The 13,761-nt window shown below is 45.5% G+C and overlaps 1 protein-coding gene across 1 annotated transcript in view; it reads left to right on the top strand.

Moving 5' to 3' along the window:
• The first annotated feature begins 3,068 nt into the window (after nucleotides 1–3,068).
• The window catches only part of LOC120951300 (thyroid transcription factor 1-like), a 29,727-nt gene continuing 19,034 nt past the window's right edge, over nucleotides 3,069–13,761 (top strand). The window contains exons 1-3 of the mRNA XM_049605333.1: nucleotides 3,069–5,677; nucleotides 6,617–6,858; nucleotides 13,064–13,218. Coding sequence (XP_049461290.1) covers nucleotides 5,379–5,677; nucleotides 6,617–6,858; nucleotides 13,064–13,218 — 696 coding nt within the window. The 5' untranslated portion in view covers nucleotides 3,069–5,378. The remainder of the gene's footprint in view (nucleotides 5,678–6,616; nucleotides 6,859–13,063; nucleotides 13,219–13,761) is intronic.

The following is a 13,761-nucleotide window of genomic DNA, read 5'->3' as shown; positions in this document are numbered from 1 at the left end:
CATTTTGCTAACGTTGTGCGTTTCTGTTGCTTCTTCTTCTTCCTCTTCTTTGGTCGGCTACACACACACACACACATGCACACGCACCACGTGTGACAAGTGGTGGCTTGAAGTTTGAAGATCGTTTGAATTGCAAGGATCAGTACGATCACGAAAACCTCCCTGTATGATGCTCGAGAGATCCTTGGAGGACACTCTTGGGCGGATGTCAAGGGGCGAATCAAGTGCTGTCAACGGTGGGAAAATGGTCAGCGCGAGCGCAAGCCCGCACAAGCACCACCGTCGCCTCCAGCAGCAGCAGCAGCAGCGGATCATTGGTAGTAGCAGATCGGTTCTTCAGACGAGCTCAACATGTGTTTTCTCCCCGTTCTGAGTATGTGGTAACATACTTTCAAATTAATTACACACTAAAGCATACATTACTTTAAACAACATACGAAAAGGACCGTTTAACGAGTATACAGAACGAGGACTTTAATCGTGGGTCTCATCAATTGAAAGTAGCACACTTCCACTTTCCCTTCACCGCTGCCACTTTCTCTTCGCCCTAGCGTCCTTACCTCTACGACTTCCGAAACCTCCGTGACCTGATTAGTGAAGGGTGGGGGGAATACGGGTCTCGTTCCTTCGCTCGCAGTTGAAGTTTCTTCCAATGACACCTAGCACACTCCACGTCGCTTCTGCACTTATTCTGCGCGGTGAGAGAGAGGGGACGCTTCGAAGAGAACAAATCGCGCATCAGCGTGCTCCGTGCTGACTTTTGCGCTAGTTGTTGAGTTTTTCCTCCACAGAGCGCACAGGGAACAATATGAAGAGCACTTTTGAGCCATTCCGAGAGTGGTGTGTGTGTGTTTTGACACCCGGCCCAGGAGTGGGGAGTAGTGGAAACAGTGGTGGAGGCAACAAAAATGGCACCCGGGTGAGGTTGGAAGTGATGGCTGCTAGGGCGTTCGCGAGCCTGGACGAGTGGCTTTCGAAGCGTATGTTAAGAGGTATTAATCAGAGCGAGTTTGCATTTCGGTGGTTGGCGCATCGGCCCAGAACCGGACCGAAGTGCATTAGAATTGGCTACTTTTACGGCCTGTTAAGCGAAGCCGTGGTGAGGTAAGACGGAGCAGCCTGTTAAGGTGTGCTCGACGTGTTACCGATACAAACACTCCTAGCTGGCTGGCTGATGGCAGTGTTGGCGGTGTGTCTGTGAGTGGGCTTGAAGGATGTTATTCAGCAGTGTACAATCATAACACCGGTTACAACTTTGGAGGCCAACGGGAGAGGTATACTCGGGGTCTATAAAATGGTTCGTCGTTTTTCTGTGTGTATGCTGAAATGGCTTAAATCAACAACATTGCGACTCAGATGAATGGAGGTGGTTTTGTTTTCTGCAGAAATACTGCATCCAACAACATTCACGAAAAGCCTTCATAAGCCCCGTTGGCCATTCAGGCATGCAATCAAACACACGGACGTCTGCAATGCGTTTATTGAGTTGCACTTGCACATAAATAGGAAAATTTGTCTTTTGCTCTAAACTTAACCGAGAGCCGCATCGCAGTGAAGCTGCAGTGCAAAGCGCGTTCGAGCAATAGCGTAAAACCAAGCTTTGGCGTAGTTTGGCGGAGGGTGCACAAAAACAAAAACCCCAACTTCGAGAGAGGGAGAGAGAGAAAGAGAGAGCGAGTGGGAGAGGAAAAAAAGCCAAGGGCTAGTAATAAAATCCGTAGCACCAACAAACAACAACTGCCAGGACACCAGCACCACCGCCACGACCGGCAGTCGCAAGTAGTGGGTAAAATCAACTACGCCAGATTCAGCATTCGAGCGGCATTAAAGTGGCCACTCCAAAGTTCGCTAGACCGCGCTCAAGCGTACTTTATTGACACCTAGTTTTCGTACCGTATCTATGCTGCTGCTGGTGCTGTTTGCTGGTCCTGCTACTGGTGCCAGGTCAGGCACTAACTTCAAAACCTGCCATTACAACTTCTGCTACCACTACCACTACTACTACTGCTAATGGCTGTGGCAGTGTTAGTAGTAGCAAGAGCAGCAAAACTAACGCCAGCTACCACCAGCGATCCTCTAATACTATTACAGAGGATGTTGTTTTTTATTGCCCCCTCCCCACACTGCTCTTTCTGGTCAACTCTTTCGTCGCCCATCAACTATCGTCCATCATCATTACTAAGGACACTGGCTCATAGTTCTGGGTGAAGTTTCGTTCCATTTCAGCCACACCAATGGGGTCTGCTTCTCACTCAATGCACCATCTCGTTCTTTTATCACTTTGTGCGCATCTGTCCTTCTCTATGTGTTTGCTAGCTTGTGTTGTTTTTCCTTTTCCAGTGTGTTCGTTTTGTCTTTTTGACCCGTCTTTAAAGCGGTTTGTTTTTATTTCATTACACGCTAAGCCCGCATCGATTGGCAAACTGTATGTGTGTAAGTGGGAGAGAGATGCAAAAGAGTTCCCATTTCCGGTGCGGTTAGAATCCGAGCAAGGACACATTTATAAGCAATTGCTGTCAGATATGCTGCTTCCCTTGCTCATTATTTGGAAAATATTTTATTTTAAATAAAATATTATTTGTGTTATCTGAATATGTAATATTTAATTTAGTGGCATAAAATAGCAATACTAAATTGAAAAGAATTGTTTCTCATACTTTCGATCGTTTGGTAATGTTGTTAAAACGAAGGAAATACTTCCTTCTTCTGGATGTAATGTTTCATAAATCTGATTGTTCCTGCGGCGTGCTTCACAAGATTTCTACCCCTGACCGATGCGCATTCCCCAGATCCATTCTCATGCAGCTGAGCTGTTTGATGAACATTTAATTGTGATTCCATCACATCCGGGCACAGTAGCCCGCGTGCGCCCTATCCAACGCTAGTACGTCCTTTGCGTTCGATCGTACTTTTCTCGTGCCGCTGTTTGTGCTCTCAATCATACGTACTCACACACACACACACACACACACACACACACACACATACACATAGCCTCTCTCGCTGTGTCGTGCAACCATGCCAACGCTAATTTTCTTAGCGGAAAATCTTCCAACACACAGTGCGCACTACTGGCAGCATCAGTAGGCCGGTGCTCTTTGTGCGAAGAGCACGGAACAATAGGATGCCTTTGTTCTTGTGTTCCGTGCTGTGCTACCATGCTTCGTCTTTGCCACGCATCCTTGTCATGAGTGAAGTGGGGAGCGGGGTTTTCCAACATATACACACACACACAAGGCACGAACCTCTTGCCTATTGATTTAACGCCCTTCACGTCGTCAGTTCCCTTTTGTTTCCTTTAACCGCGGGTGCTTCTCATCGCCTTTGCCCTTTACGGGATGACAGAGTGGTAGTAGCATCAAAAATGAGAAGCAGAAGATGAAACGGGGCAAAAAAAAACTCCAACCAAAAGAAAGGGAAAACAACAAAACCCCAACATTCACTGGGACGGCGATATCCTGGCGTATCCTCATGCGTGCCGAATGCCGAACCCGGCCCCGGTGAGTAAACGGCATTTCGGGAAAGCTGCCACAGCTCCGCATCCCTTCTCCCACGTGCGGGCATGCGTGTTCGTGTGCAATGAAACGGCAGGTCCCGTCGAAACGTACTGTTTATGGACGGCATCGAATGGAAGCATCCCGGTACTGCGGGGCGCGTTTTGTTTCACCTTAGGATTAGCTGTGGGCCGTAGCAAGCAGCCAAACTACTGCACGAACGATGAGCAAAAGTGCCTCACGAGAGCACGAAGGATGACAAAGAGCGCGACTGTAAAGAGCGAATAATATAAACTATAATAGCAAATAGCGGGCAATACAGCACAAAAAAAAGCCATTCCCTCACCCCCTTACTACCCCACACGACCACTTGCCCGCGGAAAAGAAAGGATGTAAAAAAACACAATAACAATTTTCCGATGAAAGACACGCCTTTCAAGAGCACTCGAGAACCAATCAGATGGTGATGATGGCGAACGGTAAAAAAATGGTGATTGTAAAGTGGGCGTGCTGCTGCCACCGTCCGCTTCGCCCGTTTGCCCGTACCGCCGCCGACAACGCGCTTACACAATCGCAACACGGCCACAATCGCATTCTAGCTCCGCCTACATTTCTCACCGCTTCTCACCACGATGAGACACGCAGCGTAGCGCTCACCGTGACGCGTGCAGTTGGAATCCCGCTGTAGTAGGGATGAAGGAAGCTGTATCGCACCGAATGGCAGCAGTACGTTCGTTCCGTTTCTGGCAGACAGACCTCTTCAGCCGCTTTTGACGGACACATTCTCGCCGTGCGTCGTCTCGAGTGGTGCGTCCTTTTTTTTCTCCTACCGCCGTACCCGTACCGATGCAAACTCCCTTTAGGTGCTACCCGGTAGCTTCTCGGGCCCGTGTACGCCAGAGTGTGTAGTAGTAGTGGCCAGAGTGCGTCGTCGAGAGATAAGAGTCTAATTTTGTGTAAACACACCGCGGAACGCAAAGTGACCACCGGCTCGTACCTCGGCCGCACGGTTCAAAGGAGAGGGGGTCTGTACGAGAGAGAGAAAAATTGTTGGAGAAAAAAAATACAAGAAAAATAGGAAAAACGGTTAAGAAACGGCGAAGCAGTGTGAAGTGGCGTAGATAAGAAGCAGATACAAACAAACCAACGGTCGCGATTGACACGGTTTTGCGGAAATGTGTGATGTGCCGATAGTTCCACCCGTAGTGTATGATACAGTAGAAGAACAAAAAGATTTTGATACGGATGCGGAAAAGTTTTAGCTTGAATCATCAAAAGATCTTTTAAGGAAGTGATTAGTGATTGAAAACAAAAGCCCTCTTCATAGTGGTATTTATGGCAAATGGTTGCCCTGGTTACCTTTGGCAAATAAGCATCGAAACTTTCCCTGCCCCCTTTGCATCGATGTGTGCATTTGTGAACGTGTGAAGGAACATTCCTCTGTTAGGAAAATCTTACGCGTTATTACGTCTTACGTCTGTGCTAAATGAAGTATTTTCTACTTCGGTGAATTGTTTTGTCAGCGTTCGATACTGTTGGATTAAAACATAAATCAAGGCTTAATGTTGCTGCTTCTCGATATCATCGTTGTTGGAAAGAAACAATGTGAGTTTGAGTCAAATATTGTCTGAAGAGTGAGTGTGATTGTACCAAAACGTGAAAATTAGTGAGAGTGTTTGTGAAACCCCCCGCGGCTAAGCGCAATGAAACAACAGTGGTAGCAAGCGTGCACAGTAAGCCAGAAGCAAACACTAGGATCGACCCACAGGGGAACTAGATAAAATAAAACAAACGTGTGCCGGTGCTGAGGTCAGTTGACGGCGGTTCAAATATCTCCCTCACTCTTATCCTGTCGGTTGGGGCGCTGCAAGCGAATTCGGGTACATGTCCACCACGCTATCGAGTGTCTCTGGAGTGTATCCAGACGATTCCGAGCAAGAGCATGGACTGTTACCGGATCTGAATGGTGTCGATCTGGTTATGAGCTTGTCGCCCAAGGCGCCAAACCACCATCACCACCATCACCATCATCACCATCTGACCAGCCTGCAGCATCTGCAGAACCTGCAGCACAACTCGGCCCTCCACAGCCACTCGACACCGTTTAGCGTCACCGACATACTGAGCCCGATCGAGGAGTACCGCAAGCTGGAACTGACTGCGAATCCACCCTCACCGTATAGGTAAACACATTTTGCATGATCGTTGGTTTTTTTTTCCTCCTAGCAGTAAAACATATTACACATTTGCTTACACTATCATCTGAAATGATTTGGAATATCTACAGCTTAATTCATACTGCAGGAACGATTCAAACTTTAAATCATGTTAAACCTCAACTCAACCCATCTCAAAATGATCAGCACTTGAACACAAATGACACATGTTCATTTCTCTTATAATTCAGCATTATTGTATGAAGTAATAACTCATGTAATTTATTTACTACAAATGATTTAAGAGTGTTTGATAGCCGCTTCTGCGTCAGGGCAATAGTCAATGCACCATTTACGGGACTAATCACTTAGCATAATGCAGTTGGCAAACTTTCTGGCCAACCATTAACAGAAATAGCACGATCGTGCTTAGTTTTTAGCTATAACTCATAATAACGCTACATCAACATGGGCAAAGAAAGTGTGTCAACTGATAAAACAAACCGGTAGCCCAATACTCTGTTGACGATGTACTGTGACGTTGAGGTCTGTGAAGGATACTAATGTGATAAATAAGCATATGTTTTTACATAACTCTTTACAGTTTCATGTTTGTAATTTGAAATAATATTTATCTGTTTGAAATTTACAATGTATTTAAAGTGAATTTCTGTTTGCTTCAAACAACATATCTTCCAATCAAAATTGTTTGTGCGATCAACAAATTCTATGAACCATTACTTGGTTGTATTAAGTTTTCTGTATGCTTTTATTTGTCATTTGTACCTCAATTGTAGATTGCATCAATTGCACTATAACGAGAGTTTATTTAAAGCATTCTTTGCAAAACAATGTGAAATGCTTTTTATTTTAATACATGCTTCTATAAACCACTGCCTTTAAATCCCAACACAAAGTTGTTTGAAAACATTCAGAAAAATTCGTATTTTCCCTTTATTTTTACAGCGGCGGCAGTAGCGTTAATTCACCGAGTGCCCTTGGGCCTAACACGACCACCGGCAGCACAACGACCGGCAGCAGTAGCATGGCGAACCCGTACGCTATGGGTCCCCTGTACCACAGTCCCGGCGTTCAGAGCTACTGTGCGCCGACGGACAACCTTTCACTGGCCGGTCACTATACCGATATGCGCAACTCGGCTGCCGCTGGTTGGTACGGTTCCACCGCCAGTGATCCACGCTTTGCGAGTAAGTTAAAATTGCTTAAACTTCCCTCTATAGTTACTACCGAAACTTTCTGCAGCAAGTGGTTTTACTGTGAATGTTTCTCGCATAAAAAATGAGTTTAGTATAACGTATTACAGGATCACCTCCTCCTGTACAATCTCGGCACAAAAACATTTACGATGCCAAAGATACGAGAAAGTTGCGTGCATAGGAAATTTTAAAGTTGATCGTTTGTACGACACACCGCACGCACAAAGCCCTCGAACTCACAGCTCTCTCTCTCTCTCTCTCTCTCTCTCTCTTTCTCTCTTCACATTTGTAAAACAAAAACTCTTCTGCAAACGATGGAGTTTTAAATGGATTTAATCCACTCCTCGGTAACGACGATGGCCGTGTGCAATTTCAACTCAAAATATGTGCATTTTAACTGTATTTAACCAAACACCTTCCTCGCCTCCGGTTCCGCCGGATCCGCCGCAATCGATATTGCGGACTGCATCGTTTTGCAAGCGTAAACAGACCTTAGCACGGTGGGCCATGTTGACAAAACGGTAACTGACGAAGCGAATGCAGGTGGGCCAAGTTTCACATCCCCAACTAACTGCGGTAGTAGGTGCATCATGGTGCACATTCGGTGCATAACGAGTCGGTGAGGTTGGATTTGGCTGAAACTCCAAGAGTGGTGCAAACATTGTGGAAGACCGCGCACTGTTTGTAGTGCAGGAGAATGTATGTGTCCGTGCCCGTCATGTTGTGTGTGTGTGTGTGTGTGTGTGTGTGTGTGTGTGTGTATGTGTGCAAAAGAGTAATCGACGAAAAGGAAAATAAAACTGACAACAATCAACCGTGATGCTTTTGGGGGAGGGGGTTGTTGATTGACGCTGGCACATTCGAGTTTTGCCATAGCTGGCTTGTTTTTTTTTGTCTTTGTTGATCGCTTACCATCTGCGGTGCTGCAACTGCATTTTAGTGCAGTTAGTTTGTGTGTCTGCTATATTTTATTCTTACATTTGAAAGCAGACTTACACTAAGGAAAGGAATATGAGTTTGTGTAAATTATTAATATTTTTTCTGATATATTGATCACTTTTTTTAGATATATTTTAATGAGTTATACCGAGTGGACATTATATATCTTTTATAGTGTTCATTAACATTGTCCATGTCCAAAATGCTTGATCATGTACGCGAAAGTAGCACAGAACTAAAAGCACGATCATGGCACACGCACATGTACACTTAATTGCTCTATTGTAGTACCCCAAATATGGTAACAGGTTGATTGATTTATATAACCGCACAATATCATCACCACAAAAGCTGTGGGATATACCGTGCGTGCAACGTTTCCAGTCGAAAACCACACCCCTCTCACAGGCACACACACACACACGCACACAGAACGAGCAAGTAAAGTCACCTCCTCCTCATCCACCACTATCGAATTACCGAATTACCCGGCTCGCACGTAGCAGCGTCGCAGCTGAAACTAATCAAAGTAGCCCTGCCAGAGAGCCCCATTTAAACGCTCGATCAGCACAGTGCCCCGGGGTTGCTCCTAGCATATCCCTGCCCCACCTCCTTCGTTATCCCTTAGCTGGTTTCACTTTGGACAAGACTCCTCCATCCCAGCAAGTGAATTTTTTCCCCGCCTTCTTGGATATGGCTTGTTGAGGCAATATTTTGACAACCAATTTGCCGCACAATTATGCGACCATGGATCATTCAGTCGGCGTTAAAGTGAGATGTATGGGGCGAGTCTGCGGCGGCTACAAGAGAGGGGATACGTGGTAGTGTAAACGTAGAGGAAATGAAGGGTGCGTGAAGTGAAAATTAGATTTTTGGGTTAGAATAATAATTATTGGATGATGCGGTACAGCATAATAGGGCGAGGGGCGTTAGTGTTTTGGGCGCTTTGCTTTGTACAGGACAGCTACACTAGGGACAGCCCCAGTAGGGGAAACAGACGTGAAATGAAGGGATTGATTGAAAAGTTCCAGGCAGAGTGTCGCCGTTCAATAAGAACCGCACTTTCCCTTAACAAAGATAAATTTGATCTATGTTTTAACAGTTTTGTGTTAATCTTAGCGAGGGTCTTACAAACAACATTATTGGATTGATTGCAACAATGCAAGAAACTACATATTACCATGAACTGCATTGAAATGCTCAGAATAAATTGTGAAACACCTCTGAACTTATCAATTCAAACAACACTTCCATCTGTGTTTCACTTCTGAGGAAGACCCAGTAGCAATGGTCGACCGAATGCGGAGCGCTGGCGTGTGCGGGTGTTGTTATTTCACGCGTTGTTTCACGCCGAACAATGGCCACCGATATCTCCCTTGCTCCTGAGATCCTGCGATAGTGTGCCGAAGGGTGTATACCAGGATACTTACACGTATTGCCATAACAAAAGCAGCAACCTCAGACGGAAGTGATCAATTTCCAAGCTGCCCGGAGGCGAATCAGATTCAGAACCATTTTCCCGTTGGTTTTTTTGTTTGGAAAAGAGAACGAAAAAAAAACTCTGTACAAATTGAATCCGAGAGGAGGCGTACTTTTTTCCGTTTGGTACTAGGGACCATACCACACGGATACTCTTCTCATCTCGTTCTGTCCGCCAGCCTTCTCGGTCGCTCAGATGACAGTTTATTACCGGAATGAAATTATGCGTGTACGAAGGAAGGCCGTAATGGCTTTGATTCCCGGAGCCCTCGGACTGGGTGGAAAAACACGCAGATCCCTCCCGGGGCCCGGGCAAACCGGAAAATGGAAACAATAAATTTTCGATTAAGTGCAACCCGCTTTGAAGTGGTTTCGTTAGGGGCGGCGGCGTTCGCATCATCGTCTGCTTCTGGTTGCGGTTGAGTGAATGTGCGCCACCAGAAAAGATGAGGGTCTGATTGTGTTTGTGGCCGACCAAACGGTCGTACGAGCGATGGGAGGAAAAACTAATGGGAACCCTGATCTCTTTGCTGCGGGTGCAAATTGGTTGAATAATAACGGATGGTTGACAGGGGAAAACCGTTCGACACATTCACCGCCCATGTCACAAGTTCTACATTCGAGTGTCCGAACGTGAACCGGGGCTAGTCTATTCCTGTGTCCTTTTGCATATCGAACGTATGGTGTACTAGTCTCACAAAAGGTGATATGCTGTCATAGCCTTGTTTGTCCGGTGGGAGAAAATCCCCATAGTACTGATCAATCCCCTCTTTATCGTTCGTTCTTCGTACACTAGTGTGAGTTTTACGTGATTTTGATTGGAGCTTTTTTATACACAAACCATTGAAGCGGCACAATCTGAAACTAACATCGTGTCCGTTTTTGAATGGATTATTCTTGTCTTACCTGCGCCTGGTCGTTTCTATCGATCACACCTAGCCACCACTGTAGAAACAAGACAGAAAACGAGAGGTCATCTGCACTAGAAAATAGGATTACATTCTTCGTGATGGCATCGTGCTCTGGTAAAATCCCTCTTATTTTTTGCGCTGAACGTGGCTTGCTTGCAGGTGGATTTTTAGCAGATCGTTACGTAGATTGGCACGTAGTGTGAGGAGTTGCGGGTGCAAAGGTAAGCGGATTGTCGCTAAGATAGGTAGAGCCGGGACAGTGTTTGATCAGGATGGCAAATGTTATTGGCTCGCGGGGATGGCTTTTCGAGTCTCACAAGCGCCCAGATGAATCCCTCATGGTCAAGGGATTTATGGACGGAAATTGAAAAGTAATCGATATTTGCTGGCAGGAATGTTTGGCGTTTACATACGTGCTTAATGGGGAATTGAAACCGGTATCGATGGGATGCAAAAGGAAGCCGACGACATCTGACATCTCTCGTTCGGTGTTGTCGTATGATATTGATTGGTTTGTGCGCAGTGAATATGAATATTGCTACCTGTTATGAGTAATCCAATCAATCGCTTATCATCTTCAGTTATGTATTAATTTGTAATTAAGTTTGTATTTTTATTGCTGAATTTATTGCTGAAGGATGTTTGCGTCGATGTTATTACATTCAATGAAAAACGAGATAATGAAATACCACGCATCCGGATAGTTAGTTAGTTGCAACGGGAAGACGGTCCATATAAGGCTTAAACCCATGCCGGGCATGTTATTAAGTCGTACCAATTAACGACTATACTGCGAAACTCCCTCTCTCAACCTCATACAAGCTTGTACAAATCGATGCTCTACGCACGGTGGGAATTTTATGTCAAGGATATTTATCGAAAATGCAAAACTATTCGACTATCACTTCAGCGCAAGAGCATTTTGGAACTGATGAAAGCACTAGCTTTTAGACCGACGCTCTTAAAGGTGTCGCGACGGCTGGGTAATTTCTTCTTTACATAAACTGCAAAACAGCCCTATGAAAATGTATTGTCTTTTAAGAAGCACCATTACCAACCATACGATGACCTTATTTTTATTGACTAAAGCAGGGTAGTCATCGCTAATCATGGAGGAACGATCCATTCAGGGCTTGAACCCATGACGGGCGTGTTGTTAAGTCGTACCAGTTAACGACTGTATCACGAAACTGGCGCTCATCACCGTGATTCGTGCATAATAAAACCCTATTCTGACGTGATTACGAGGATCATTTGAAGTGCACGTGTAGCGTGCAGGAAAAAGCAAAGTCATCCCTCTATTGTTCCAAACGAATGTAAAGAAAAAAATTAATCACACTTATCGCCGCATCATTGCCACCGCCACCCCCACCACTACATAGTTGAGGGTACATACCACGAGACTGAGGAAAGTGCGGAAGAATGTTGACCTGAAATTGGAGAATTTTATTGCCTCAAGAAAGTGTTGATGGTGTTGACACGGGGATGCTCTTGTTACTGTACTGCATGAGGGAAGGAAAGCGATACAGAGCGAAGCACTCGACACACACACACACACACGTACGTACGCACACAAACCCCACGTGAAGGTGAAAGCCAGTCACAAAAGCCCACACTTGCCGAGGTGGATCGTATCCGATTACATTACCGATCCTTTGCTTTTTCCTCCGGTTTCTTGTTCGCGGGGAAAACTTACACACACACACATACACACATGCGTCCTGCTCTCACAAAAGCCACACCATACTTGGCAGTCAACATTAGGAAGTCAAATTTTCAGCTAATTTCCTTAAGAAAAAGGTCCATTAGTTGGTGTGATTTCGGTGTTTCGGTACATACACATGAAACATGAGCCTTTCCATCGCCCGAGCCTTACCGTGCCTTTTGTGGTGATTAAATCCGACCATATCGGCCCACAGGACAATGCAGGCCTGTATGCTCCGGGAGAAATGTTTGAATGGGTTTTCCCTAAACCCGCTCTGGGAATAGTTGTGGTTTGGAGCCTTTTTCTTTTTACGTCCAGCTCGTGTATCCTTTACAACCACCGATGGTAGAACGTGAGCCATGAAGCTACTTAAACTAATCGCTCGTGAGTGTTCGCTAGAGTGGGTTTGAATTTGGCATTTGGATGGAAAGGGGGCCAATGCAAGAAGAAAGCACGCGGCAGAATGGAATGGAAACGACTTTGGGTAGTTGTTTTAGGTTTTGCTCTCTCCCTAGAATGATGCTGGATAGTATTAGAAAGGCTGGTAATTGGAGAAGGTGCTGACAGTGCTGACAATGAGTGAGAATGACCGAAACGATATTGGCTCATTAAGAATGCTGTGATTGTCTTCCCATCTTACAGCGGATGGGCTCAGTCGGGATAAGTTTTGGCCACGCGCTGTGTTTAATGTGTGCAGTGCTGCAAATCAATATTTATCAAACCATTCTTCTTCGTTCGTTTCCCGCCCCCAGCTCAATTTGAGCATTGATTTATTCCTTCTAGCACAGCATGTAGCACATTCCTTGGCGAGTAGGCAATACATTCCGTTCCGGGGGTTTGATGTCAGCTTGGTTCGCTTACATGTTGCTGGCGTTCGTACTGTTCTGAATGGATGCAAGCGCGTTTGCCAAGCACTTGGAATCACACTATTATGCAAATGATCCCGCACAGATCCCAGTCGTAAGCAGTTTTGCCATATTATGCAAGATTGATGATAAATCACTGAATCATTTATATAAGTTTTTTTTAAATAAAAATAGAATTAAGCTATACTAAAACAAGGGTTTCCTGAATAGCGGGGAATGTACATATTCGAAAGCGAAACTCAATTTGAAAGTTGCATTTACACAAACCTCGTTCTTCTCTGTCACTATCGTTTCAGTATCCCGATTGATGGGAGGCTCGGCTGGCGGTACGATGGGCCACGCCATGTCCAACATGGGCAGCCTGGCAGCGTGCAGCGTGTCCGACACCAAACCGATGCAGTTCCCGCTTGCCCAGCGACGAAAGCGGCGCGTACTCTTCACACAGGCCCAGGTGAGTAAGCGTGTATGTGTGTGTGTGTGTGTGTATGTGTGTGTGTGTGTGTGTGTGTGTGTGTGTGTGTGTGTGTGTGTGTGTGTGTGTGTGTGTGTTGCCCCTGCCCACAGTGCAATCATACACGACCTTGATCACGGCTGATCTCGCGTAAGGAATTGCAGATCGAACGTTGTCGACGTCGTTGTCGTCTTCGATCTCTTGTTAGCTACCGTTGCATTACGTAGTTAACGCTAGCTATTACGTAGATTAAGATGAAACGAAAGAAAAACAGCGCCTGCACCACAGTGCCAGACATTTGCTAATGATCGCAACAGAAAATGCTTTCGCATACCGTCTCTACATGGTGCGTCACTATTTACATCCGTGTCGCAACGTGATGGGAGGTGATTATGAAACCTACGAGGGTTTGTGCATGCCGATGTTTAATGGAATCGCTCAGCCATCGATCGAATGGTGGTATGTACGGTAAATCAATTCCTTTTTTAACTGTTAACAAGATCAGTCATGAACAGGAGCAATATATTGATGCAAAAATTCTTC

This window comes from Anopheles coluzzii, chromosome 2 (assembly GCF_943734685.1).
Source record: "Anopheles coluzzii chromosome 2, AcolN3, whole genome shotgun sequence".
Classification (NCBI taxonomy): domain Eukaryota; kingdom Metazoa; phylum Arthropoda; class Insecta; order Diptera; family Culicidae; genus Anopheles; species Anopheles coluzzii.
Note: the sequence above shows the minus strand (reverse complement) of the source record. Positions and strands in the feature narration are given on the sequence as shown.